Below are 21,034 nucleotides of genomic sequence, written 5' to 3'. Positions count from 1 at the left end.
AAAATTCACTAAAATAAAAATTTCTAAATCACAAGCTAAGAGTCCGGCGTGTATGTTGAGCTATCTGACATATCTTTATCTGGAGGGCCTTAATGCTTAAATTTGGCTTGAATATCACACAAAATTCATTTCTTGCCAACTTTGGAACTATCTTTCTCAAAAAAAATATATATATTTATCAATAATTCCAAATTACTTTTAGCATACACTATAGCAACAAGCAAAATAGGAGAATAATTATGGTAGCTGAAAAAATAATGCAGTTTATGGAAAAAATTTCTGAAAACACAACTTTTATTGCTTCTTTACTGAGCCAAATAAATACAGAAAATTCTAAAATGCATTCAATTATGACGTCATATGAAAGAAGGGTGTCAATACAATGGTCTAAAATAAAATTTGTTATTGTACCTAGTTTCAGACCCGATTAAATATATGTACCTCCAACCAACTTTTGCTTCTTTGTGGAAATCTCAAAGAGCACTCACGTGATCAAAATATTTTTTGCAACGAAAATACTTTGGTGAAACCTTATTTACACAATAGCCATCTAGCCCAACTTCTTTCAAGAAAGTCAATGATGGTCACTTTGGGTGTCTGGGACATTTCGCATGGAATGCCTTGTGGTGCTATTTAACGTGACTGTAACAAAAACACAACTATCTAGTGGAATGACCTAAAGATACTCCTCCCCTTTCACAAGAGAGTATAAAAGCCAATATGAAAATGCATATCAAGAGAGTGGTAATTTATAGTGGACAACATGCCAAAAGTAAGCAGTGTATTGGAAGGTGGCCACCTAGAAGTAGGATGGCTTACACTTGGTCTTTACATTCAGCTATTTTTGTGTTCTACAGCCTTGTTGTACATAGAGTTGTGTTAAGTTTTATGATTTAGACTAACTGTGCACCATTTAATGCTTGCTGTTTTTGTTTTTCAGTGTGCAGTAACTAGCCTAAAAAAACATTGATTGATTGATTGATTGATTGATTGACTGACTGACTGATTGATTGATTGATTGATTGATTGATTGATTGATTGATTGATTGATTGATTGATTGATTGATTGATTGATTGATTGATTGATTGATTGGTTGGTTGATTGATTGATTGATCATTCTGTTGCACATGCAGGCTGAAGTGCACAGGCATGGTTTTCTGACATGCATGAAAATTTAGTGGCATTCTTCAAAACCAAAAAGTTTAAGAAAGTCCTGCACTAGATAGTCTCACTTCACAGAGCATGTATCCTGGAAATGAAACACCTACCTGACGTTGTTGCCCGCATTTACTCACATCCCTCACGGAGGTGTGCAGACAACTACTTCAGTAAAGAAGTCAAACGTTGGAAACTCTCGCCACATGCCATAATGCAATATTCACCACATGTCTGAAACTTCTATCACCTTTCCATAATTTTACAAACTTGCCAGCCCTAAACTGTAAGTACACACAACATCGTAAACAAAGGCATCGAGTCTATAGCCACTTGTTGGAGCTTAGCTAATTGCATGCAAATGGTTACGATAGTCAACAACTACTTCAGTAACCAAGTCAAATGTGGGAAACTTTCCCTATACTGCCATAATGCAATTACGCTTAATGCAAAATGCAGCATCACATGACCATCCTAATGGCCAACTTCACTTACATGTCTGAAACTGCTATCACCTTTCAATAATTTAACAACCTTGCTAGCCCTAAACTGTAAGCACGCGCAACATTGCAAACAAAGGTGTCAAGTCTCCAGCCACTTGTTGGGGCTAAGGTAATCGTATGGAAATTGCTATGATAGAACTATACCTACACCAGCATTCCATCAGTTCAGTGCAACTGCCATAATCACCATAACCTATAGCAATGCTCCTATCACCACATTAACAATTACAATGACCCTAAAGCTAAAGTTCTAGGCATCACAAGCACAACATACTTTTACTACGCCGCTATGACACAATGCTAATTTCAACAGACAGCCAAGATGACGCCATGTGATCCTCCCAGCAGGGTAAGCTATGCTAGCATGCACAAGCGCATGAATCCGTTGCTACATTCATGCGAACCCCGCAACCACACGGACCACCTAAGGAAATTAGGAGCCATATTCTTATTCAATCACTCTCATGAATACCACTTTTGGTGAACAGCGAGTGGCAAGGTTCTGTGGACGCGTATGTGATGAAAGGAATGGCACACATCCGTCAGCATTATTTTCACATCACACTGTCCTTAAGTTCACTGTAAGGATGCCCATGGTAACAATGGTGCTTCACACTCAAAGTTATGTAATGTGAAAGTATCCCAGAAAGTGGTAAGCTGAGTATAATATCCCGGGTCGTACATGACGTGAAGCATGCTGCTCCTCATCAGGGTTCCCCTGCCTGTGGCTTATGTTGTGTGTGCATGGGCCACCTGTTGGCACCAGTGCTCTGGGAGCATATATATTCGATGGCTGATGGATAATAAAGCCTAGGGGCATTTTCTCGTTAGGCAGCTTGGTGTATGGCTCGTTCTTGCATGGTGTCAGAAGTGGGATGGCCATGAATGACGCCACCGACGCCGCACCTGCTCAGTCGTCACTTGGGGCCTGCTACTGCCACCTCCGCCGTTCGACTTTGACTGCCCAAGTACTTGGCTGACATGGCTGCTACAGTTCGAAAACTTCTGTTACACAATGAGACTTTCTGCTGCAGTACAAGAAGTCCAGGTCCAGTCCATGCTTTGCTGCATGGGGCCACAAGCGATAATGGTTCTTGCGTCGACAACATTGTCGGAAGAAGATGGCAACGACGTAGCAGCTGTCAAGAAGGCGTTCAGCAAGCATTTCGTCCACCCACTAAACAAATTATACGAGCCAGCCTGCTTCCACCGCCGGACACAGCAAACGGGTGAGACCGTCGATGCATTTTTCACCGCGCTCCGTACCTTGGTAAAGCACTGCAACTACTCATTGTCTGTTGTTGAAGAAAGGCTTGTCCGAGATTGCTTCATCGTTGGTTTGCTCAACCGAAAGCTTTTGGATCAACTCTGTCAAAGCATGAAATTAACGCTGCAAGGTGCGTTGACTCAAGCTCGCCAGCACAGAGACGCTGATAAAGAATGCAGAGTTCGTGACTCAGAAGAATCACCTTCGCTTGCTGTCGACGGTACTTGGATGCGCAAAGGAAAGCTAGCATCTGTTGATAAGGCTGGCTATCTTTCTTCATTCTGTGGGCCTGCGTCGCATCCTTGTCCAGCTCGTCGTGCGTCCTGCACCTTCTGCGGCAAGAATGGTCACTTTGAAGTTGTCTGCATGAAGAAAAAAAGCAGGCGGGAAGCTGAGGCACAAACCTTCGGCCAGTTCGGTGGAGCTTCACGCCGTGGTGGAGGGCCGTCGACCAAATGCGAAATTTATCGAGGTGCTCGTCGATGGACTCGCCCTGTCATTCAAGGTGGACTCCGGCGCCGAAGTTTCAGTTGTACCGAGTTTGTTTCCTGGCATTCCATCCCAGCTGCAGAAGCCGGAGGGCAAACTTAAGGGGCTGGGACACAATGTCCTACCAGTTCTTTGAACCTAGTGCTATTTTGTCATGGCGTGGCAAGTCTGTCAAGCAGCAGCTTTACATCTTGCCGGTGTACACAGTTCCTCTGCTAGGCTTCCTGGCGATTGAAGCCCTGGGGGTCTGCAAGTTTCTAGATCACGTCTCCAGGAAGCTGCGTCTCAACCCGGGTCTTTTCCAAGGACTTGGAACGCTTCCTGATGCCTACACTATCCAGTTGAAACACGGTGCGATGCCATTTAATTGAGTGTTCCCAGACGCCTACCACTACCACTTCAGAACGTGGTCGAGGTGGAGTTAGACAGGATGGAAAGGGATAGCATGATTTGTCCTATCGATAAACCTATCAACCGGTGCACCGGACTGATTGTGGTCCCCTAGTCTACCGGAGGCTACAGCCTTTCCATGGATCTGACCTGCTTTAACAACGTCACTCTATGGGAACGCCTTATGTTGCCCGCGGTCAAACAATGCCTTGCTCTGCTGGATGAGGCCACTGTTTTCTCAAAAGTTGGATACCACATTGAGCTTCCACCAGGTCACCCCGTCTCCAGAGTCGCAAGAATGCACCACGTTCATAACCCCGTTCGCTCGTTACTGTTTTCTCCGGCTTCCGTTTGGGATTGCAACTGCTCCAGAGTACTTCCAGCGGCAGATGTCCCGCATTCTGGAAGGCCAAGGGGGTTTGTGAACATAATTGACAATATTGTAGTCTTCGGCAAGACACGTGCAGAACAGAACCTTCACTTGCAAGAAGTCCTGAATCGACTGACGAATGCAGGGGTCACACTAAACCACAAGTGCATCATCGCAGCTAGCAGCGTGAAGTTCCTTGCTGTTACTGTCAGCACAGAGGGCATCCCTCCTGATCCAGACAAGGTCACTGCAATAAATGCAATGCCAGCTCGGCCTTGTAAATCACACTGGACGTTTCCTGCCTGGCATATCAGAATTGACAGCACGGATCTGAATTTTGCTGTTCGAGGATTCTGAGTGGACTTGGGGCCACGCTCAACAGACTGCTTTTTCGAATCTCAAGGAACTGCTTTGCTCTGACCTTTCTGTTGTTCGGTACAATGTGGCATGCAAGGCAACAGTATCAGCTGATGCCAGTTCCTTCGGTCTTGGTGCTGCCCTGTAACAAGAGCAGCCTTCTGGTGAACGCCAACCAGTTGTTTTCGCATCGCGGTCAATCACATTAACAGAATGTTGGTACAGCCAGACGGAGAAGGAGGCTTTGGCTGCATGCTGGGCTGTGCTCCATTTTGAAGAGTACATTCGTGGCCTAAATTTCTTCCTTGAGAAGGACCACCAGCCACTCCTGGTGCTCATGGGGACCATGGATGTCGACTTGCTGCCTCTGCCGATTCAACGGTTCTGACTGAAGCTGATGTGCTTCCAGTACCAGGTGTATATGTACCTGGCAAGTTGATAGCCACGGCTGACCCGCTCTAACATGCACCAATGGATGGTTCACCGCCAAAGCAAACTGATAAAGTGGAGCTCTTTGTGGAAGAGATTTTTTGCTCTCTTCCAGACTTTGCCGCCACACATCAAGACGAGCTCCGCCATTCCCAAGCCAATGACGGTGAGTGTAACCTTCTGCTGGTCAAGGCTGCCGCTTCACATTAAGAAGTACTGGCAGCATGGTGGAGATCTCCGTATCTGCGAGGGGCTACTTCTAAACGGAGTCCGCATTGTAGTGCCGTGGACTCTTCAGTGTTCCATACTTGATCTCATTCACGACGGGCATCAAGGTGTTAACCAATGCAAAGCCACTGCTCGAGAGTCGGTGTGGTGGCCTGGAGTAAACAGTCACATCGAGACAATCGTCTCTAACTGCGTCAAGTGCGCAGAAACTCATGTCCAACATGCAGAACCAATGGTGCCTTCCCAGACTCCAAGCCTTCCCTGGGAGGAAATGGGAGTAGACCTTTTCCACCCGAATGGTCAAGATTATGTGTAGCTGGTTGACTACAGGTCCCGCTTCCCTGAAGCCATCAGTCTGCGCTCTACCACAGCACCTGCCGTCATCACGGCCATCAAGAGTGTCTTTGTGTTTCCCACAATATAATGGCGAGGTGAAGAGGATGGTGCGGATCATCAAGGACTTACTGCACAAGGCGGATGATCCTTTTTTCGCACTGCTGGCCTACAGGGACACTCCTGGTGCCAATGGAGTTAGCCCTGCACAGCTTCTAATGGGCAGACGCCTGCAAACCAGAGTTCCCAAGACGTTACAGCAGCTCGAGCCAGTCTGGCCTTCGTCTCGGTCTTTTATCCAGAGTGATCAAGTTAATCGGAAGAAGGAGGCATGGGACTTCAACCGGAGGCATGCAGCTTGGACACAACGCCCACCTCAGACTTGTGAGCACGTTTGGGTGCATGATATGAATAGTCGTGCGATGGTGCTAGGACCAGCTCAACGTCCCCGGTCGTACGTCATGGAGACCCCGAAGGGAGTTTTCCAACGTAACCGGCTACACCTCGTCCCAGTGTGCAATGACCCTGGGTCAGGGAGTCCTGCCGAACCTGTCATCGGTGAAGAACCCGATACGAAGCTGTCATGCTGCGAAACTCTCGCAGTGGGATAGGAGGTAGTCACTTCCGTCCCGAATTCCCTGGCTTCATCCCAGCCCAGTTCACCCATTCACGGATCGAGATTTGGCAGACAGATACGGAGGCCAAAAAGACTGAGCTACTGATTGCGTGGAGCTGAGCATACTTGCTTTCCTGAAGAAGGGGGGATGTAGTGTGTGCATGTGCCACCAGTTGGCACCAGTGCTCCGGGAGCATATATATGCAATGGCGAATAAAGCCTAAGGGCACTTGCTTGTTAGGCGGCTTGGAGTACGGCTTGGAGTACGGAGAAAGACAAGCTGCATAAAGGCACAACAACCTTTTAAGAACACGACAGGAACAGACAAGATCTGTCTCCGCCTCCCCACATCACCATACACAAGTATTAATTGCATTATCCGCTGCGCCCAAGAACTCACTGGCTATTAACCTCCTTAACCACACGATTATTCACTATGTCTCCCGACCCATTCCAGCGGCCTCCAGTACCCGACATCGGCACGCGTATTATCTGGAAGGCATGCAGGCACCAGCAATTATGCTGGAACCTTCGACGAGTCATATATAAAAGCCGATGTGCTTGACCCGCAGATCAGATTTTGCCGATCACCATCTGTGCTCGTTGCTATCGTTGTGCTTCGAGTGTCACTTACATTTGTGGGCACAGCTTCGCCCAATGAGAAGTTAGTTTAGTGATTCATAGTTTTGCTACTGTGCTCATTGTCACTACAACATGACATGTGGCGTAGGTGCTGGGAAGAAAAAGTAACTTAATATGGACTTAATTCGCTCATATTCCCTGACACTAAACAATTGCTGATACTAACTGCACTAGCTCGAGAAGGCCTATCATAAAGTTTCTCAGAATTACGCTGTGGTCTCAAACGTGCTCACGGGACCGAGGAACGACAACACAGTAGTGCAAATTATCACAAGGGCATTTATTGCACCTTTCATAAACTAACGCCTGCTAGCCAAATTGCCATCCACAGAACATGCCGACAGGCGTGCGACAAATCTAGCAATTCTGACTCACCGCAACTGGATATCGAGCAAATATGTTCGCCCTATGCTGGACACCAACGCATGGTCGTTCGCATGTACGGTCATGCGAACGGTGGCACGTTCGAACGATTGTGTTCCTCCCTTCTGGTGTCCTGCTCCTAGGCCTCGGGAGACGGTCTCGCAGAAGCAAGGATCAGAGCATGCGCGGAACGTCCATGTCGCTTGCCGACTCCAAGCCAAAGAGGAAGAACCTACTCTACTCCCTGCCGCACCCAACTAATCCTGCCACCCTGCCATTAGGTGGTGCTAGCAGCACAACACTCGCACCATCTCTCATAAATGTTGCAACCATACCGACCGCCGCTGGCGCTTAGCTATGAGGAGAAGCCGGATTACAGGAGATGCGAGAGCCATGCGGGGAAAACAACATCAGGGGATGCATGAGAGTCGAGCATCCCCACAATGCACATTCACTCTATCCACAATTTCTCAGTGTCAGGCTCACTTCATCGCCCTACGTACCAGAGGTGCTCCTATCTTCACTCGTACAGCATGTCCAACATGTGTTGGGCAAGACATGGTATGAAAATGCAAGACTCCCACACAGCCCCAGACTGCGGGACACTTTCCCGTAAAGCTTCCCCTCTTTCTGCAGAGAGTTGAAACCATGGGCTGCTGCAAGAGGCACAAACTGTGCATTTCCAGAGCAGACTACAACATTAAATACTTTAATATCAGCATGCCTTCCCATCTGAGGTACGGCAAAGACCATTACTGACCACACAACTTAAAGGGGCCATGAGACTAAATTTTCTAGCGTCAATTATGTGTTGCATGTTGAGCCATATGCATCCCACAGCAAGCTGGCAAAATTCAAGCGCATTAGGTGTGACAGAAAATTTGTATCTGAATTTCTTTTTTATATTGTACTTAACCAATTTCCCTATTGTACGTATTGGGCAGCGTTAGCCCAATAACAATCGCTTCAAATGCCATTTTTGAAACCTTCCACGCTACTTACGGACACACTGCGTAATCTGACATATAGTAGGAGAACTAAACTTTAGTTTCTTATAAAGCGTATTTCGCCCGCTGGGCGGCAATATTTTAACGGGCTCCCAAGTTGCCCGCATGCTCATAGGAGTTGAAAGTTAAAACAACTACCTCTGGAAGCAGCAGGCGTGCTTCAGAACATGGCAGATCTCACGATTCTGTTGCATCTGCAACTGATTTTATCAATGGCTCGAGCAGCAGCGAGTCAGAGGATGCTCCCTTTTCATCTGACTTTGATCCTGGGAGCGACGATGACAGAAATCAGCCTGGAACTTGAGGACGCATTGCTAGTTCATGCTCCTCCACCAACTGAAGCCATGCAGCAGCAGCCAGTTAACATGGAGACATACTGAAACGGCGAGAAATGTTACGACAGCGAACCGCAGCAGAAAACAAGACTTTACTCCAAGACTTGCAACGTTCCCCAATGCTTCACATCCAGGAACTGTTTTGCTGCGTGGCACTCTTATGTGTAGGGCTTACAGTTAAATTTTTTGTAGCACAAATAGCTTTCATGGAAAAATTTCGATTTCTTTGCTGATAGTGGCTATTAGATAGCAAAACATTTCGTATATTTCAAGAATTTTATGCATATTTTTCTCTTTAGGTACAAGTGTATCTTAACAAGTTCTTTTCATTTTTATTCTACAATCTTGTTTTTGGCAATTTGTATTCGTATTATGGCACAGGTCTTGTTAATAAAAGCTGTATGGCTAAAAAGCGGATTTATTCTGCTTTGCTTCCATGTATAGCATAAAATTTTGAGTGCAATAGTTTCTTCAGCAAAAAATCTAGTGTAACCTATAAGAAAACAGCCAGTTTCCTTACCATAGGAAAAGTGTTAAACTGTACAGAGATCTGGCAACATTAAGAAGTCATGAAATGAAACCGCACCCCAGAATATGGCTTCCTCATAGTAACGAAAGCCAATCTCGAAGGCCATACCTTTGTGCACTACAAAAGGGCAATGAAAGGGGGTAGTTGGTGGCTGTTTCGCAACTGCTGCTGCAACCGCGTCCTGTACTGCCAACGCAGGACTTGGTTGCAGTAGTTGGAAATACGTCGTGGCTGTTCGTTTTTCCACATGCGTCTCAGTGGTCCGCTGCTGCTTTTAACCGCGTGAGTGAAGCAATTGCGGGCACAATTCAACCAGCAATGTCCTTAATGCACCACCACGTACGTGCCAGAGTGTGCAGAGCAAATTATTCAATGTGGTCTCAAAGTGTTTTGAAGCAGATGACACAGTGATATACCCGCACTTGCTGACCCCATACAGTCTCTGCCCAAATGGTGGTCGATGTCGGTGGGAGGGGCTCTTAGAGGCAGCAATTTCAAACGGAACTTTTGAGAGAAAGTGCATGCCAAGATCCCAGTTTCTTGTGTGTAACCATACTGGGCCCTTCCCTCTCAGTTACAGTAAGTAACAGAAAATAGCCTGGCAACCTTGTCATGGCCGCTTTAAGTCAAAGGCAAAGAGATGAATTTCAACAGCCCCACCAAATTTTAGACATATGCCTCACAATAAGACTGACATTTGCTTTTGCAAAAGCCTTTCTTGACCTCTGCTTACCAGTGTGGCTCCCGGGGTCGGAGCCATTCTCCTGGATGGATAGCTGACCCGAGAGTTCCGAGAGGCCCTCATCGCTGCGGAAGCGCAACGGGTTGAGAGTTGACGAGAGGCGGCGGCGAAGCTTTTTCATTGCAGAGCATCCCGCCGTCCAGCCACTCCGGGGAGACGCACAGGGTTCTTCGTGGTCTCCGAGCCAACACTGTCACTTCTCACCGTGCGCCATCACAATCTGGCCACCTGCATTTGATGAATTTATTTATTCATTTATTTATTTACTTATTTATTTGCTTTTTTGTTAACAACTCAAGGTTCTCATTTGAGGGATGTTACATGAGGGGTGAGCATAAAGGGGTGGAGTTGATGGCAGTGATGTCTAGAATATAGATGAAACCCGCCAAGAGGATCCTGTTACAATTTTCACCAAGTCCAGTAATTGTGATTCACACATTTGGGTGACCATCGAAGCACTGCACACTTTCTATCAAAAGTCTCATTGCATTAATTACGTGAAAACTGCTGCATATCAAATAAAGAAAACGGGGCTGCCCTCCTCTCCAGTGCAGCCGCCTTGCTCGTGTTGGTATTTAGTGAAGCACACCACCTCGCAACAAAGTGCACACCCCGAGCGTTGCCGGCACCTTGTTACAACAATCTGACTGCTTTGTCACATCCCTTACTACGATCTAGGCACCACTTATATGGATCGAGCAAAGGAGCAGCTGTCATATTGGCACAGAAACACACAAGAGATGGTACCATGGGAACATTGCTCAAATATGCCGCTACCTGCACGCAGGCAATTCAGACGACCCCCCCCCCCCATACTCAAGAATTTTTTACAGCGAAGCTTTTCATGGCTAGGGCTCCGTGCATTTTTCGTGTCCGTCAATAAATCTGTGCAAGCAAAAACTATGATCATCAGTAATGGCTCGTGCCACCGCTCACGCAATCGTCATCTTCTACCACAGCTGGCTCTGTTGCTGCTCATCATGCTAGCGTTCCCATACTGCCCCTCCCTCTGCGAAGGATGCGACAGCACTGGCCCACCGCCAGTTGGTGCGGTGATTTCAGTCTCAAATTCATTGCCTCAATATATCGTGAAACGAAAACACGAATGCATATAACGAATGTATAACACGGATAAACACGGATGTATAAAAATAAATGTGCGTGCGTACCTTTCATCGCGATGCCCACCAATCAACACAATAAATGTGTTCGTACCTTTGTTCAAAATTCTGTGTCACCTCTTTGTTCTGTGCTACACAGCTTCGCTGCTTATCCACCTTCACAGCGCGGAATGGCTCACGATTTTAAACTAAGTGCATCTCCTTGAAAAGCAACGCCATACAAAGTTTACTAAAAGTGTGATTTCGAACAGACCTGAGAAGAGTTCTTACAGTGCAAACCCCGAAAAGTAACTTAGCTATTGCACAATGTCTCCTACCTGCAGAACCAATTCCATTGCAAAATTTGGAAAGGAAGTGAGATAAAGCAAGCTCATTGTTGGCACTTTCAACAAAGGGATGAGAAGATTAAAGTGTGCACTTTGCTGCAAGCTTCACTACGCAGCAGTCTTATATTCTTTTCAATGCACTTTGTGAAGCAGGAATTATGTGGTAGACTATTAACAGGTGGAAAACAATGTGGCAAGCTACGACTGCTAATGGAAGCTTTCAACAATTAAATTCGACCTTTCTTGGTAGCTTACACCACGTGCAACGTGCAGTTAATTGAATGCAGCAGAGTGGATGCGTGCCAAGGGGATCCCAAGACAAAAGAGAAAGGTGCATAGCTTAAGTGAAGGAGTCCTCATTATGCTCAAGACAAAAGGCCCGGTAAGTTGTGCAAGGTTACTGCGGCGCAGAAACACAATAGGACAAATTTCATGAGCTTCAAAAACCATTGCAGCAACAGGTGGTGCCTACAGCTGTGCCTTTTGGTGGATGCCACAGCAACTGAGGTTATGAGCGCTGGCTTTATATACCATAATCAAAGGCGTCCATTTTCTTTCTTCACACATTGTTACATGGAAAAAAAAGAAATCAGCTTTGCAAACTGTGTCACAGAGAGTGCACTAAATATGACAGTAAGAGCCGTCCACAAACAGGCCGGTCTGGCTAGACTAGATGCACAACTCAAGGTTGCCTTTCAGTCAGAACTGTCAGTGCAAGGGCACTGGCATAGAAACTTTCAGTGTGCACTGCGTGCACAGTGCGAGTGATCAATAGACCAATAGACTGCGAAAACACCTAGGTGCACATGAACGGCAACAACAGTTTTGCGCAACAGTCACGTCAGCGGCATGCACATAACTGAAAAGTTCATTCCTTTAGTTGAACTCAGGTGCGGTTATTCTATGTTAAAGGAAAGATCTACTGTCACTGCAGTAGTACAAGTCTGAATATCTAACATTCCAACAGGTTATAGCTGCCCCCAGAACATCACGCTTTACACCTCACATTTGGCAAACAAACAGTTAGGGAATGAACAAATTAACCAATTTCAGACAATTAAGACACATTCACTAGATACGCTGACCCTACTATAAGGTATTTACTTTCATATACTTTTCACCATAATCCTGGCACCATAAGAAAGAGACAGAGAGGAAAATTTGTTGCACTCATTCAATCTTATCTCAATGCAATTAAGTGTGGGACACTGATAAGCATCATTAACGCCACGTATAAATAAGGTTGATACACATCTATTAATTGCTACTCAAATGAAGGCATTAAAAATTTTACTGAGAATTCATGGGTGCTATGGAAACTTACTCTCTGTCAGTAATGTGATGTGTTTTCCTGAATTCTACAAGCCCAACCTGGCAGCGTTCATTTATCCCTTCGAAAGCAAGATTTTTTTTTCTCTTTCAATAACATATACCTCACAGCATACATTATGTCCTAGACATAACTTCACTTCTTTCGGCTCGACCTCAGATAAACTAAGGCCCTCAATTAAATGGCAATGAAATCGTAGTCATATACAACACAAATCCTAGATTAGTGGACACTGGACAAGAAAAAAAAAAAAGCAGGAATACTTTTTGAATCAGGCTGAGTACTAGCGTTGCCTTCATATTCTCTGTACTGTTGACATTTTTTGTATTGCCCAGTATCCTGCAGAATCTCAAACCGTTTGCTTTCTATCCTGCTGCTTTGTGCTGTGTGTTTGGCATAACTTTATGACCCCCCCCCCCCCCCCCCCGTACAATGTTTACTGTAACATGAATTTACGTGCACCTATAAAAACTTTAGCACTTGAATTGTTCTGCTGTGTTTTTCCAACCAGCTGCTGTCTGATCCGAGATCAGGGTGTAGGACCATCGGCAGGCACGCGTTGCCTATCTCCTTTCGTTGGCAAATTGCACTGTACTGCATGGGCACGTCTGAATAAAGACAAAGTCAAACGAAAGCTGAGAAGTTGACCTGAAGTAAAACCCTACACGCCTGCCACTCTGCAGAGGGAGGAAATGAAGTGTATTCAATATGTACAGTGAAACAATGCATCTTACAAACTATACATAGGAAGAGCTTCCGAACTCACTGTAGTGGAAACTCTCACAGTGAATGCACAAAAGGAAAATGTGGTAATGCATAAAGATGCTACTATGTAAAAGCAAACCCACTGTCGAATGAAGATAGGTAGTGAAGTGGTAGGAAGGGAACAATGCGAATTGATGGTAGGATGCAGATAAGCAAGAATTTGCATCCAAAGAGCCCATTCCCATCTGCGAAACTAAACCTATGCTGCTGAAAAATTCAAGTAGGCACAGATGGCTCACTTCGTTGACACACAAAAGATGGCCCATCAGAAGGCCTGAATAATATTATCTTAACGCCTGCTTCCAATCACCAAGACACATGTTCGCAAGAATTTGGCTGCCACTGTAGACTTACTGCTACTGGCTGCTCACCTAACAGCGTTACAGTTGTACTGGTGTCGCATACTTTCACGCCTTCGATGGCTGAGCGGCAGTGCCATCAACGAGACGAGTGTTGCAGTAACTGCTCATCGTTAGTTTGCTGACATTGTTTGCTTCTTAATTTATACTATTGCGATGTGTTGGTAATGCTCCATGACCAGCACAAACAGACTTAGGCAAGCCAAACAGCAACAGTTTTTTAAGTGCATTGATGACACCTGCGGACAGTTGCATAAGCCACAAACACGAGTGGGATGTTGCTTTTTTTTTTTATAACGCTTTGCGACCCAAGTTATGCAGCCAGCTTTCGAGGAGCCATGACAGAATGATCATAATCATCCTACGGCATCGAACGAAATGCTGATATTCGCTCCAAGAAATTTGTGCAACAGGAAAAGGTGTAAACCACACCCAACCTTCCGACCACCTCCCTCTTGCGAAAGAAAAAAATAATAATAACGGATGTCCTTTCGCCATTGCAAGCGCTCACGTTGACAGAAAATGGAAGGTTTGCATCGCGCCGTTTCTCTATCTCTCGTTTTTTCTTTGCCTTTTTTTTAACAATGAACTCAAAGTTAAGCTGTTACGATCGAAACCCGCAACAAGCGCGCTCTTTTTTTTTTTTTTCCTTCCTCACACCACTCGCAATACCCTTCGCTATGCACATCGCTAGTTGCGCGCATCAATTTCCACCACAGCAATAAATCCTGGTTTGTATCGCAACTTGTTCGTCTATAATTACGTGCAATATTTCGGCACGTGTCATAAGCAACGCCTCTACACTCACCATGAAGCCAACGTGCGGTGGTTTCAAACATCTGCATAACAACATCGAGTAAATAATCGCACAGATTCATCGCAAAGAAAGAAGAAAAAGAAAGTCGGAGGGAGCAATGCAATCCGGTACTTCGCCGATCCCGACGGAAATGCATGCTAAATCCAGTCCAGCTGCCGTCGTCCTTGGCGAGTTCTGACAAAAAGCGTGCCAGTTTCGCCGCCAAGGCGATGAGCACACAAACGGAAAGTCCGTGACGTCGATTATTCTTTTCTTTCTTCCTCCTGCTCTGAGCTGAGATCGCGATGCCCGATAAAAACCGATTACTATTGCGAAACACCACACCCAAACAGATAAAAATAAAATAAAAATAAAACAGTCGCAGCGAGCCACGTCGCGACCACTGACCGAAAAGAAAGTTCGTCCCACACTGCGCGCAAGAAATCAAACGGATGTGTAATAGCGCACCTGTGAGCTCGCAAAAGTGGGAGGTGGTCCCAGCAGGTATGCAGCCAAAGTTGGGAAAACTTCAAACTTACGACAGCAACGCATCACGAGCGGCACGTAGCAGTCGCGGTTGCATACGCATAATTAGCAGACGATCGCCGGCAAGCCCCACGCGTGCTTTAAGAAATGTGGCGAGTAACTTGAGCGCCGAGCTTAAGCGGTTCGCAGGTGAAACTGACGGCTCGAACCAGCGTTGACGTTGAGTCATGCCGCTGCTGCGGCCACGAGACGGACGCGTACACACGCGCGTCTATTTCGCGTGCACTATCGGGACAGGCGTCGTCCGTCGCACGTGCTGGCTGCGCATACCACTTGCGTCGTTGTCCGGCCGACCGCGACCATTGCAGAAGCGCGAAATCGCGAAAAAATGCTTAAAAACTAGGCCTCACCTGTCACACGGCGATCTCATGCCCAACCCGATCCCGTCGTGCGTTGCGTTCTGCTGCCACCTGCTACGTCACGTGACACAACAAAAACCCGCAGCGCGACTTTTTGAAGCTCTTTTCTTGGTTTTCGATTTCGCGCACCGGAGGACGAGGAGTTTTGGGCCTTTTCTTACGATGTCGACTAGTGATGCGGCGACTCCTTGTACCAGCTGAATGGTTAAGTACGGCTAATACGAGCGACCGCGACGACGTTTAACGGACAACTTGTGGCTCTCAGCGCGGTCCCCTGGATGTAGGTCGAATGAGGGGTTCTGAACGCGTTAGTCACGGTAGGGTTTCCCAGGAAGATATAGAGAAGTGAGTCAGGAAGACAAAATAAAAAGAAAATAACAGCAGTGTCCCCTCCCAGCCGAGATGAAGCCACCCACGAAAAGGGAATGCAACAACAGCAATGTGAGAGCACCACACATTTCCCACAATCTTGATTGGGGATTGCGATACATCAGTTAGTGCCTTGAACAAATCAAGTGTGATATTAATATTTTGGTACTTTCAGCCCCAATTTTGCAGAAGTACCAAACCCGCGAATATATGACTGGTAGTTTTGTCGATTTAAAAGCACAGTCTGCAAAAACGTACCCTTGAGTAAAGATATATCCACTGTAACGTTATGATAGACACGATGTGGACGTCGAGAGTGATCGTGATTGCAAGTATTGCAAGTAGCCGGTATAAATCGTGTGGTGAAGTAGAAGACCAGCCAACATGTGCGTTATATTACTTATTTATCCAATCCACAAGTTTTGCATTGCCTCCGAGATGTACAACGGCACGTTGCCGTGCGTTAAAATCTCTAAGGCCGTGTAACGTGCAGTGTATGCTTTGTTTATTCTTCAAAAGATGGCACTGTAGTCCTTCACGCTGAAAATGCAAATCGTTGCAAATACAAACAGCAGCGCGACGTTTAAAAATCGTGCAGTTTCTCTCGCCGTTTGTTGCAACCACATAATTTCTTGAGACTTGCACAGATGACACGGTATAGCTGTCAAAAGCCTTTGAAATTTCAAACTCCGCAACGGCGTAGCGTTACGGACGAGCGCTAGAGCGACGTACTGTACGATAGCTAAGCGATTGGATTTGAACTAGACGTCTAGACCAGTACACTTTAGTTTGAACTACAAACTATCGCGGCAAAATGAATCGGAAAGGTGTGAAAAGGCAAGGTGTTGACAGTTCCTTCGAGTCCGGAGGAAGCAGAATCAAGCGAGCACGTGAGGACGAGCGCCAACAAGGAGCAAGCAAGGAGGACGATTTCTGCAACTCTGATGTTGAAGAGGCTGCGCTGGTTCAGGTTCGATGCTAGTTCAATCAGTCATTCAGCTGAATATTCGTTTGATACTTTCATTTTACTCGTCTTTTACTCGTCATGTTACTCGTCTTTTTTCTTAGGACGCCACGCCTATTCAGGAGGAATCTCAAGCAGGCATGTTCAGCAATACTGAAAAGATCTTCGAGGAGCTTTTGAGCCAACTGCAACAGCAAACTACGCTGCAGGAAACATGCCTGATCAACATTCAGGAGGCACTAGAAAGAGATGTATTAACCACGTCGCATATATATATATATTCGCAGTTAATATTACAACTGCCGTTATTTGGCGCACCATCGTCCGCTTTTGTTTTAGAGGAGGCTTCAGCTCGGGCGCTCCTATCTAAATGCATGTAAAAGGACAATTCGTTTTCCTCGGCAACCACTGCACCAAATATGACGAGGTTTGTTGCATTTAAAAGAGAAACTTAAAACCTAGGGACTGTTCGATTCGAATTTCTGATTTAGGTCTTGAATAATTTATTGAAAATTGGCAAAGATCGCAAATGTTCAGAAATCGATACTTTCAAGTTTAAAGCTGTAACTCAACAATGAAAAGTGATATCACAATTATGTGAATTGCATCTAATAGTACATGTAAGGAGGACAATTAAGATTGGTATGTTACACATAAATCTCAAAAAATTTAGTAATATGGAAATACAGCTTTTGCAGAACCCTTGTACACAACGTAACAAATTTACTTAAGATATAAAATGACATGTCGAACTTGTCCGCTTTCGGTGATCTAGTGGATGCCGTTTAATAGAACCACGATAACTGTTCACGATGCAGAGCTATTATATTGCAAACTTGGTGCTTCTACTTTTATCGGAATTTCGAAAATCAGATATTACGCTTCTAACAGTCACTCGAATTTAACTTTCTCCCTCAAATTCAACAAGTTTCATTAAAATCGGCCCAGAGGTTATCTCAGAAAAACGTTTTTACGTTTTAGATGTATTTGAATATAGGCCGCGTCGGAGTTTGGCCCGAGCTAAAGCTTCCTCTTAACATGTTCTTGCCCATGCCATGAGACGTGGTTAACTGTATTTTCGTTTGTCTTTTTTTCAAGGTCGTAGAGCCAGAGGAAGAGTTCTTGCTTAGTGCGAAGAGGTACCTCGAGAACAAGAGGAAGACAGTCGTCGAGCTGGTGCCTGAGATATACGGTGCCCTCCAGGGCATCGCCGAAATCGACAAAGAGAGGACATCAAAAAGACGATGACTGCAGCTTGGAAGGCACTCGGCTAAAGGATTCGTATGTAATTGTTCAATAAAGGAAACAAAGCGACAAAAAATATCTTCATTGTACTTTGGAGATACAGACCATAAATATTGGATGATAGCGGTACAGTAGGTGCGATACCCGCCGCGGTAAGGGGCTCTGAGGTTGCACTGCTAAGCACGAGGTCGCGGGTGAAACTCCCGGCTGCGACGGCCGCATTTTGATGGAGGCGAAAATGCAATAATTAATGCTCGTGCACCACGTGTGTGCACGTTGAAGAAGCCCAGTTGGTCAAGATTAATCCGGGGTCCACATATACGGCGTTCTTCATAATCATATTGTGGTTTAATTTGGCCCGTAAGACCCAAGAGTATTTTTTTTTTTTTTTCATAGGCGCAATGCACAAGAACTTACATTGGAATTAAGGTGACAATTAACATACACAATATATATATATATATATATATATATATATATATATATATATATATATATATATATATATATATATATATATGATCAAGACCTGCACACCAGGACAAGCTCGACTAAATATGTATAGTATCCCGGAAACTTGGCGATTGAGAGGGGGAAAGGGGGGTGAAGATGCAATGGACAAATTGCGAAATTCCTCAAGTCAGCTAGCTTTCTTACACACGTAATTAGCTTACCTTATGCAGAATATGTGCGTTTCGAAAACTTGGACTGCGCGGGCCGAATGAAGGTAAGACATATACAAGACTGCGTGGGGACAGCTTAAAATATAATGCCGAGCCTGCAATGGGGGCGAAAAAGACGAGGACATGAATCCGTGCAAACTGTACATATATATTTCAACCGCCTCCGCTAACTGCGCTTTCAAACATATATATCCCTTTAGGAAGCGAAGTTCGCTTATTGTTTTGCCTCGCTGATTTCACGCGTTAGCTTGTTCCATAGCGTTTCTACAATTAAATGTATGTATGTATATGTCTGTATATCTTTGTGCCACACATCCACTGAACAGGTACTTTCGTATGGGTATAAAGACCAGAAAGAGTACGTCGAATGTTGGAGAAATAAAAACGAGATAAATAAATGACATGGCTTTTGTTACTTCTATTTATTTATTTATTTGTTTGTTTATTTATTTATTTATTTATTTATTTATTTATTTATTTATTTATTTATTTATCGGCCTCGCCAACCTCGCACTCATGCGTACTAACGCATCACTAGGGTGGCTAGAAGGGCCACCCTAGCATCACGTCCAAGTAGAGTGCATTAAAATACCATGCGTTGCCGTGTGGCGTTGTAATCTCAAAGGCCGTGTGGCGAGCAGCGTACGCTTTGTTTCATTTTCGGCAGATGGCACTATAATCGCCTAAATCGCCTAAACCTCAGCAGCGCGACTTTTTGAAATCGTTTTATTTGCCTCACTCATTCATTCAAATACATAATTCCTTGCGACTCGCACAGATAACGTAACACAGCTACGAATAATCTATTTTAAATTTCCGAAATGTCGTAACCACGACCCCGTAACGACGTGACGACGTAGCGTAGCAGACGACAGCTTCTGTAGCTTGTGCGCCATTGCCACAGCCAGAAAAGCGAGGCATGATCTGATTTAACAGAGTTAGTGTATAGATTACAGCAACAGTGAAATTTAGTTGTTAACTTAACGTTAAACCGTTCTGACAAAATGAGTCAAATAGGCAAGGAGCGCCGCGACGAGCACCCGCAAGAAGCCAGCCAGGATGACACTTCCTACGATGCTGAAATGGCTTCGGTAGTTCAGGTACCGTGAGTCAATAAAACAAACAAACAAATCCATTCATGTTTATTTTGATCGTATTTTTTTCATTTAGGACCCGACCTTCCGTCAACAAGAACGATCTCCTCAGGTTGGCAGAGACAAGGAGCCCAGCAGCGACGTTGACAGGATCTGCGAAGAAGTCGGAAATATTTTGAGCGAGCTGAAACAGCAGACTGAGATCGAGGAGCTGTACCTGTCCGGCATACAGGAAACCGTTGGCGCACAGGTCTGAGCTGCGTTTTCTTTATTCGCTTCGTCGACGTACGTTATTCACTATAATTGCGGCCGTATTCTAGCATGGGCCCATCGTCCGTTTGTGTTACTTAAGCTATTGCCAGCTATTCAGGTTAATTAACACTTCACACTTATTGTTGCGATTCACTCTACGCTGAGCGCAGCCACTTCATTGCAGGTGCGCGGACGGGCGGGCATGTCGCCATTTTGGTGGGCCGACCCCGGTGATAGCTCGTATAATAGTGGCGTCACGCGGCCACTTTCGATCACGAATGAAAGTGCGCCGTGTTACACCCGCATAAAATTATGTGCTTCCAAATATCTTACCATAAGAAACGAGTGGTCTACCTTGCGTAGACCACTCCCCCTCCTCTTTGCCCTCCGCCCCTTTCGTTTAAAAAGGATAGTTAATGTTGTTATTACTACTGCTACTACTACTACTACTACTGCTATTACTACTACTTCTGCTACTACTCCTACTACTACTACTACTACTACTAATTATTATTATTATTATTATTATTATTATTATTATTATTATTATTATTATTATTATTATTATTATTATTATTATTAAACACTGCACCATATAATCTCTACGTAATCGTTCGGAATACAGCAGTTACATTAATCATACAACGGTTGTTCATAAATCATGAATGCTTTGCATTACGTAGAAATCAACTACAGTTGAGACTGCCACACCCATTATATATCTTTTTTTTATTCCTCCCTCTCTCTTTTGTCTGTTTACAAGGTTGCAGAGGCGGTGGACGAGTTCGTAAAGTCTGCGAGAAGGTACTTCGACTACAAAAGAAAAACGGTCTTCGAGATCGTGTCGGAGATCAACGGCGCCCTGCAGAGAATCGCCGAGCACGACAAGATGCGAGACATCATGAAGGAGGCAATGGAGGCCGCTTGGAACGCACTGGCGTGAACGAGGCCTTTGTGCATTTGTGTTGTCGAATAAAGCAAACGGCACGACAATAAAGGCTTTCCCTTAGTTCATATTGTACTCTGGAGGGGCTTGCGTGGTCCTGCGCGCCCCTTCTGAGAAACCCGT

The 21,034-nt window shown here is 45.2% G+C and overlaps 3 protein-coding genes across 5 annotated transcripts in view; 2 read left to right on the top strand and 1 right to left on the bottom strand.

Annotated features, from left to right (window-relative positions):
- The window catches only part of LOC126522876 (cyclin-dependent kinase 16-like), a 153,328-nt gene extending 137,884 nt beyond the window's left edge, over window positions 1-15,444 (bottom strand). For 2 of the 3 annotated variants that reach the window (XM_072288736.1, XM_072288734.1), the window contains exons 1-2: window positions 15,350-15,444; window positions 9,748-9,984 (exon numbers count right to left, since the gene is read on the bottom strand). In XM_072288736.1, the coding sequence (XP_072144837.1) occupies window positions 9,748-9,877 (130 nt within the window). In that variant the 5' untranslated portion in view covers window positions 9,878-9,984; window positions 15,350-15,444. Of the gene's footprint in view, window positions 1-9,747; window positions 9,985-14,921; window positions 15,272-15,349 lie in introns of those variants that run through there. The other variant, XM_072288735.1, reaches the window with a different exon arrangement.
- An 842-nt stretch (window positions 15,445-16,286) lies between these two features.
- LOC129382400 (uncharacterized) lies at window positions 16,287-18,012 on the top strand. The gene is made up of 3 exons (XM_055066279.2): window positions 16,287-16,697; window positions 16,796-16,942; window positions 17,790-18,012. The coding sequence occupies exons 1-3, from the start codon at window positions 16,542-16,544 to the stop codon at window positions 17,937-17,939; spliced, it is 453 nt and encodes a 150-aa protein (XP_054922254.2). The 5' UTR covers window positions 16,287-16,541; the 3' UTR covers window positions 17,940-18,012.
- Window positions 18,013-19,405: 1,393 nt separating this feature from the next.
- Window positions 19,406-21,034, top strand: LOC126522880 (uncharacterized). Its single transcript, XM_050171723.3, has 3 exons — window positions 19,406-19,719; window positions 19,790-19,963; window positions 20,729-21,034. The coding sequence occupies exons 1-3, from the start codon at window positions 19,624-19,626 to the stop codon at window positions 20,906-20,908; spliced, it is 450 nt and encodes a 149-aa protein (XP_050027680.2). The 5' UTR covers window positions 19,406-19,623; the 3' UTR covers window positions 20,909-21,034.

Source organism: Dermacentor andersoni, chromosome 6 (assembly GCF_023375885.2).
Source record: "Dermacentor andersoni chromosome 6, qqDerAnde1_hic_scaffold, whole genome shotgun sequence".
Lineage (NCBI taxonomy): Eukaryota > Metazoa > Arthropoda > Arachnida > Ixodida > Ixodidae > Dermacentor > Dermacentor andersoni.
The sequence above is the reverse complement of the archived record's forward strand: the minus strand, read 5'-3'. Positions and strand labels throughout refer to the sequence as shown.

What these genes read in the sequence shown, in the direction of transcription:
- LOC129382400 (XM_055066279.2), top strand. Translation starts at nt 16,542, where the DNA reads ATGAATCGGAAAGGTGTGAAAAGGCAAGGTGTTGACAGTTCCTTCGAG. An exon ending in AAGAGGCTGCGCTGGTTCAG is followed by an intron (nt 16,698 to 16,795) that starts GTTCGATGCTAG and finishes CTTTTTTCTTAG; the next exon opens with GACGCCACGCCTATTCAGGA. An exon ending in AGGAGGCACTAGAAAGAGAT is followed by an intron (nt 16,943 to 17,789) that starts GTATTAACCACG and finishes CTTTTTTTCAAG; the next exon opens with GTCGTAGAGCCAGAGGAAGA.
- LOC126522880 (XM_050171723.3), top strand. Translation starts at nt 19,624, where the DNA reads ATGAGTCAAATAGGCAAGGAGCGCCGCGACGAGCACCCGCAAGAAGCC. An exon ending in AAATGGCTTCGGTAGTTCAG is followed by an intron (nt 19,720 to 19,789) that starts GTACCGTGAGTC and finishes TTTTTCATTTAG; the next exon opens with GACCCGACCTTCCGTCAACA. An exon ending in AGGAAACCGTTGGCGCACAG is followed by an intron (nt 19,964 to 20,728) that starts GTCTGAGCTGCG and finishes TCTGTTTACAAG; the next exon opens with GTTGCAGAGGCGGTGGACGA.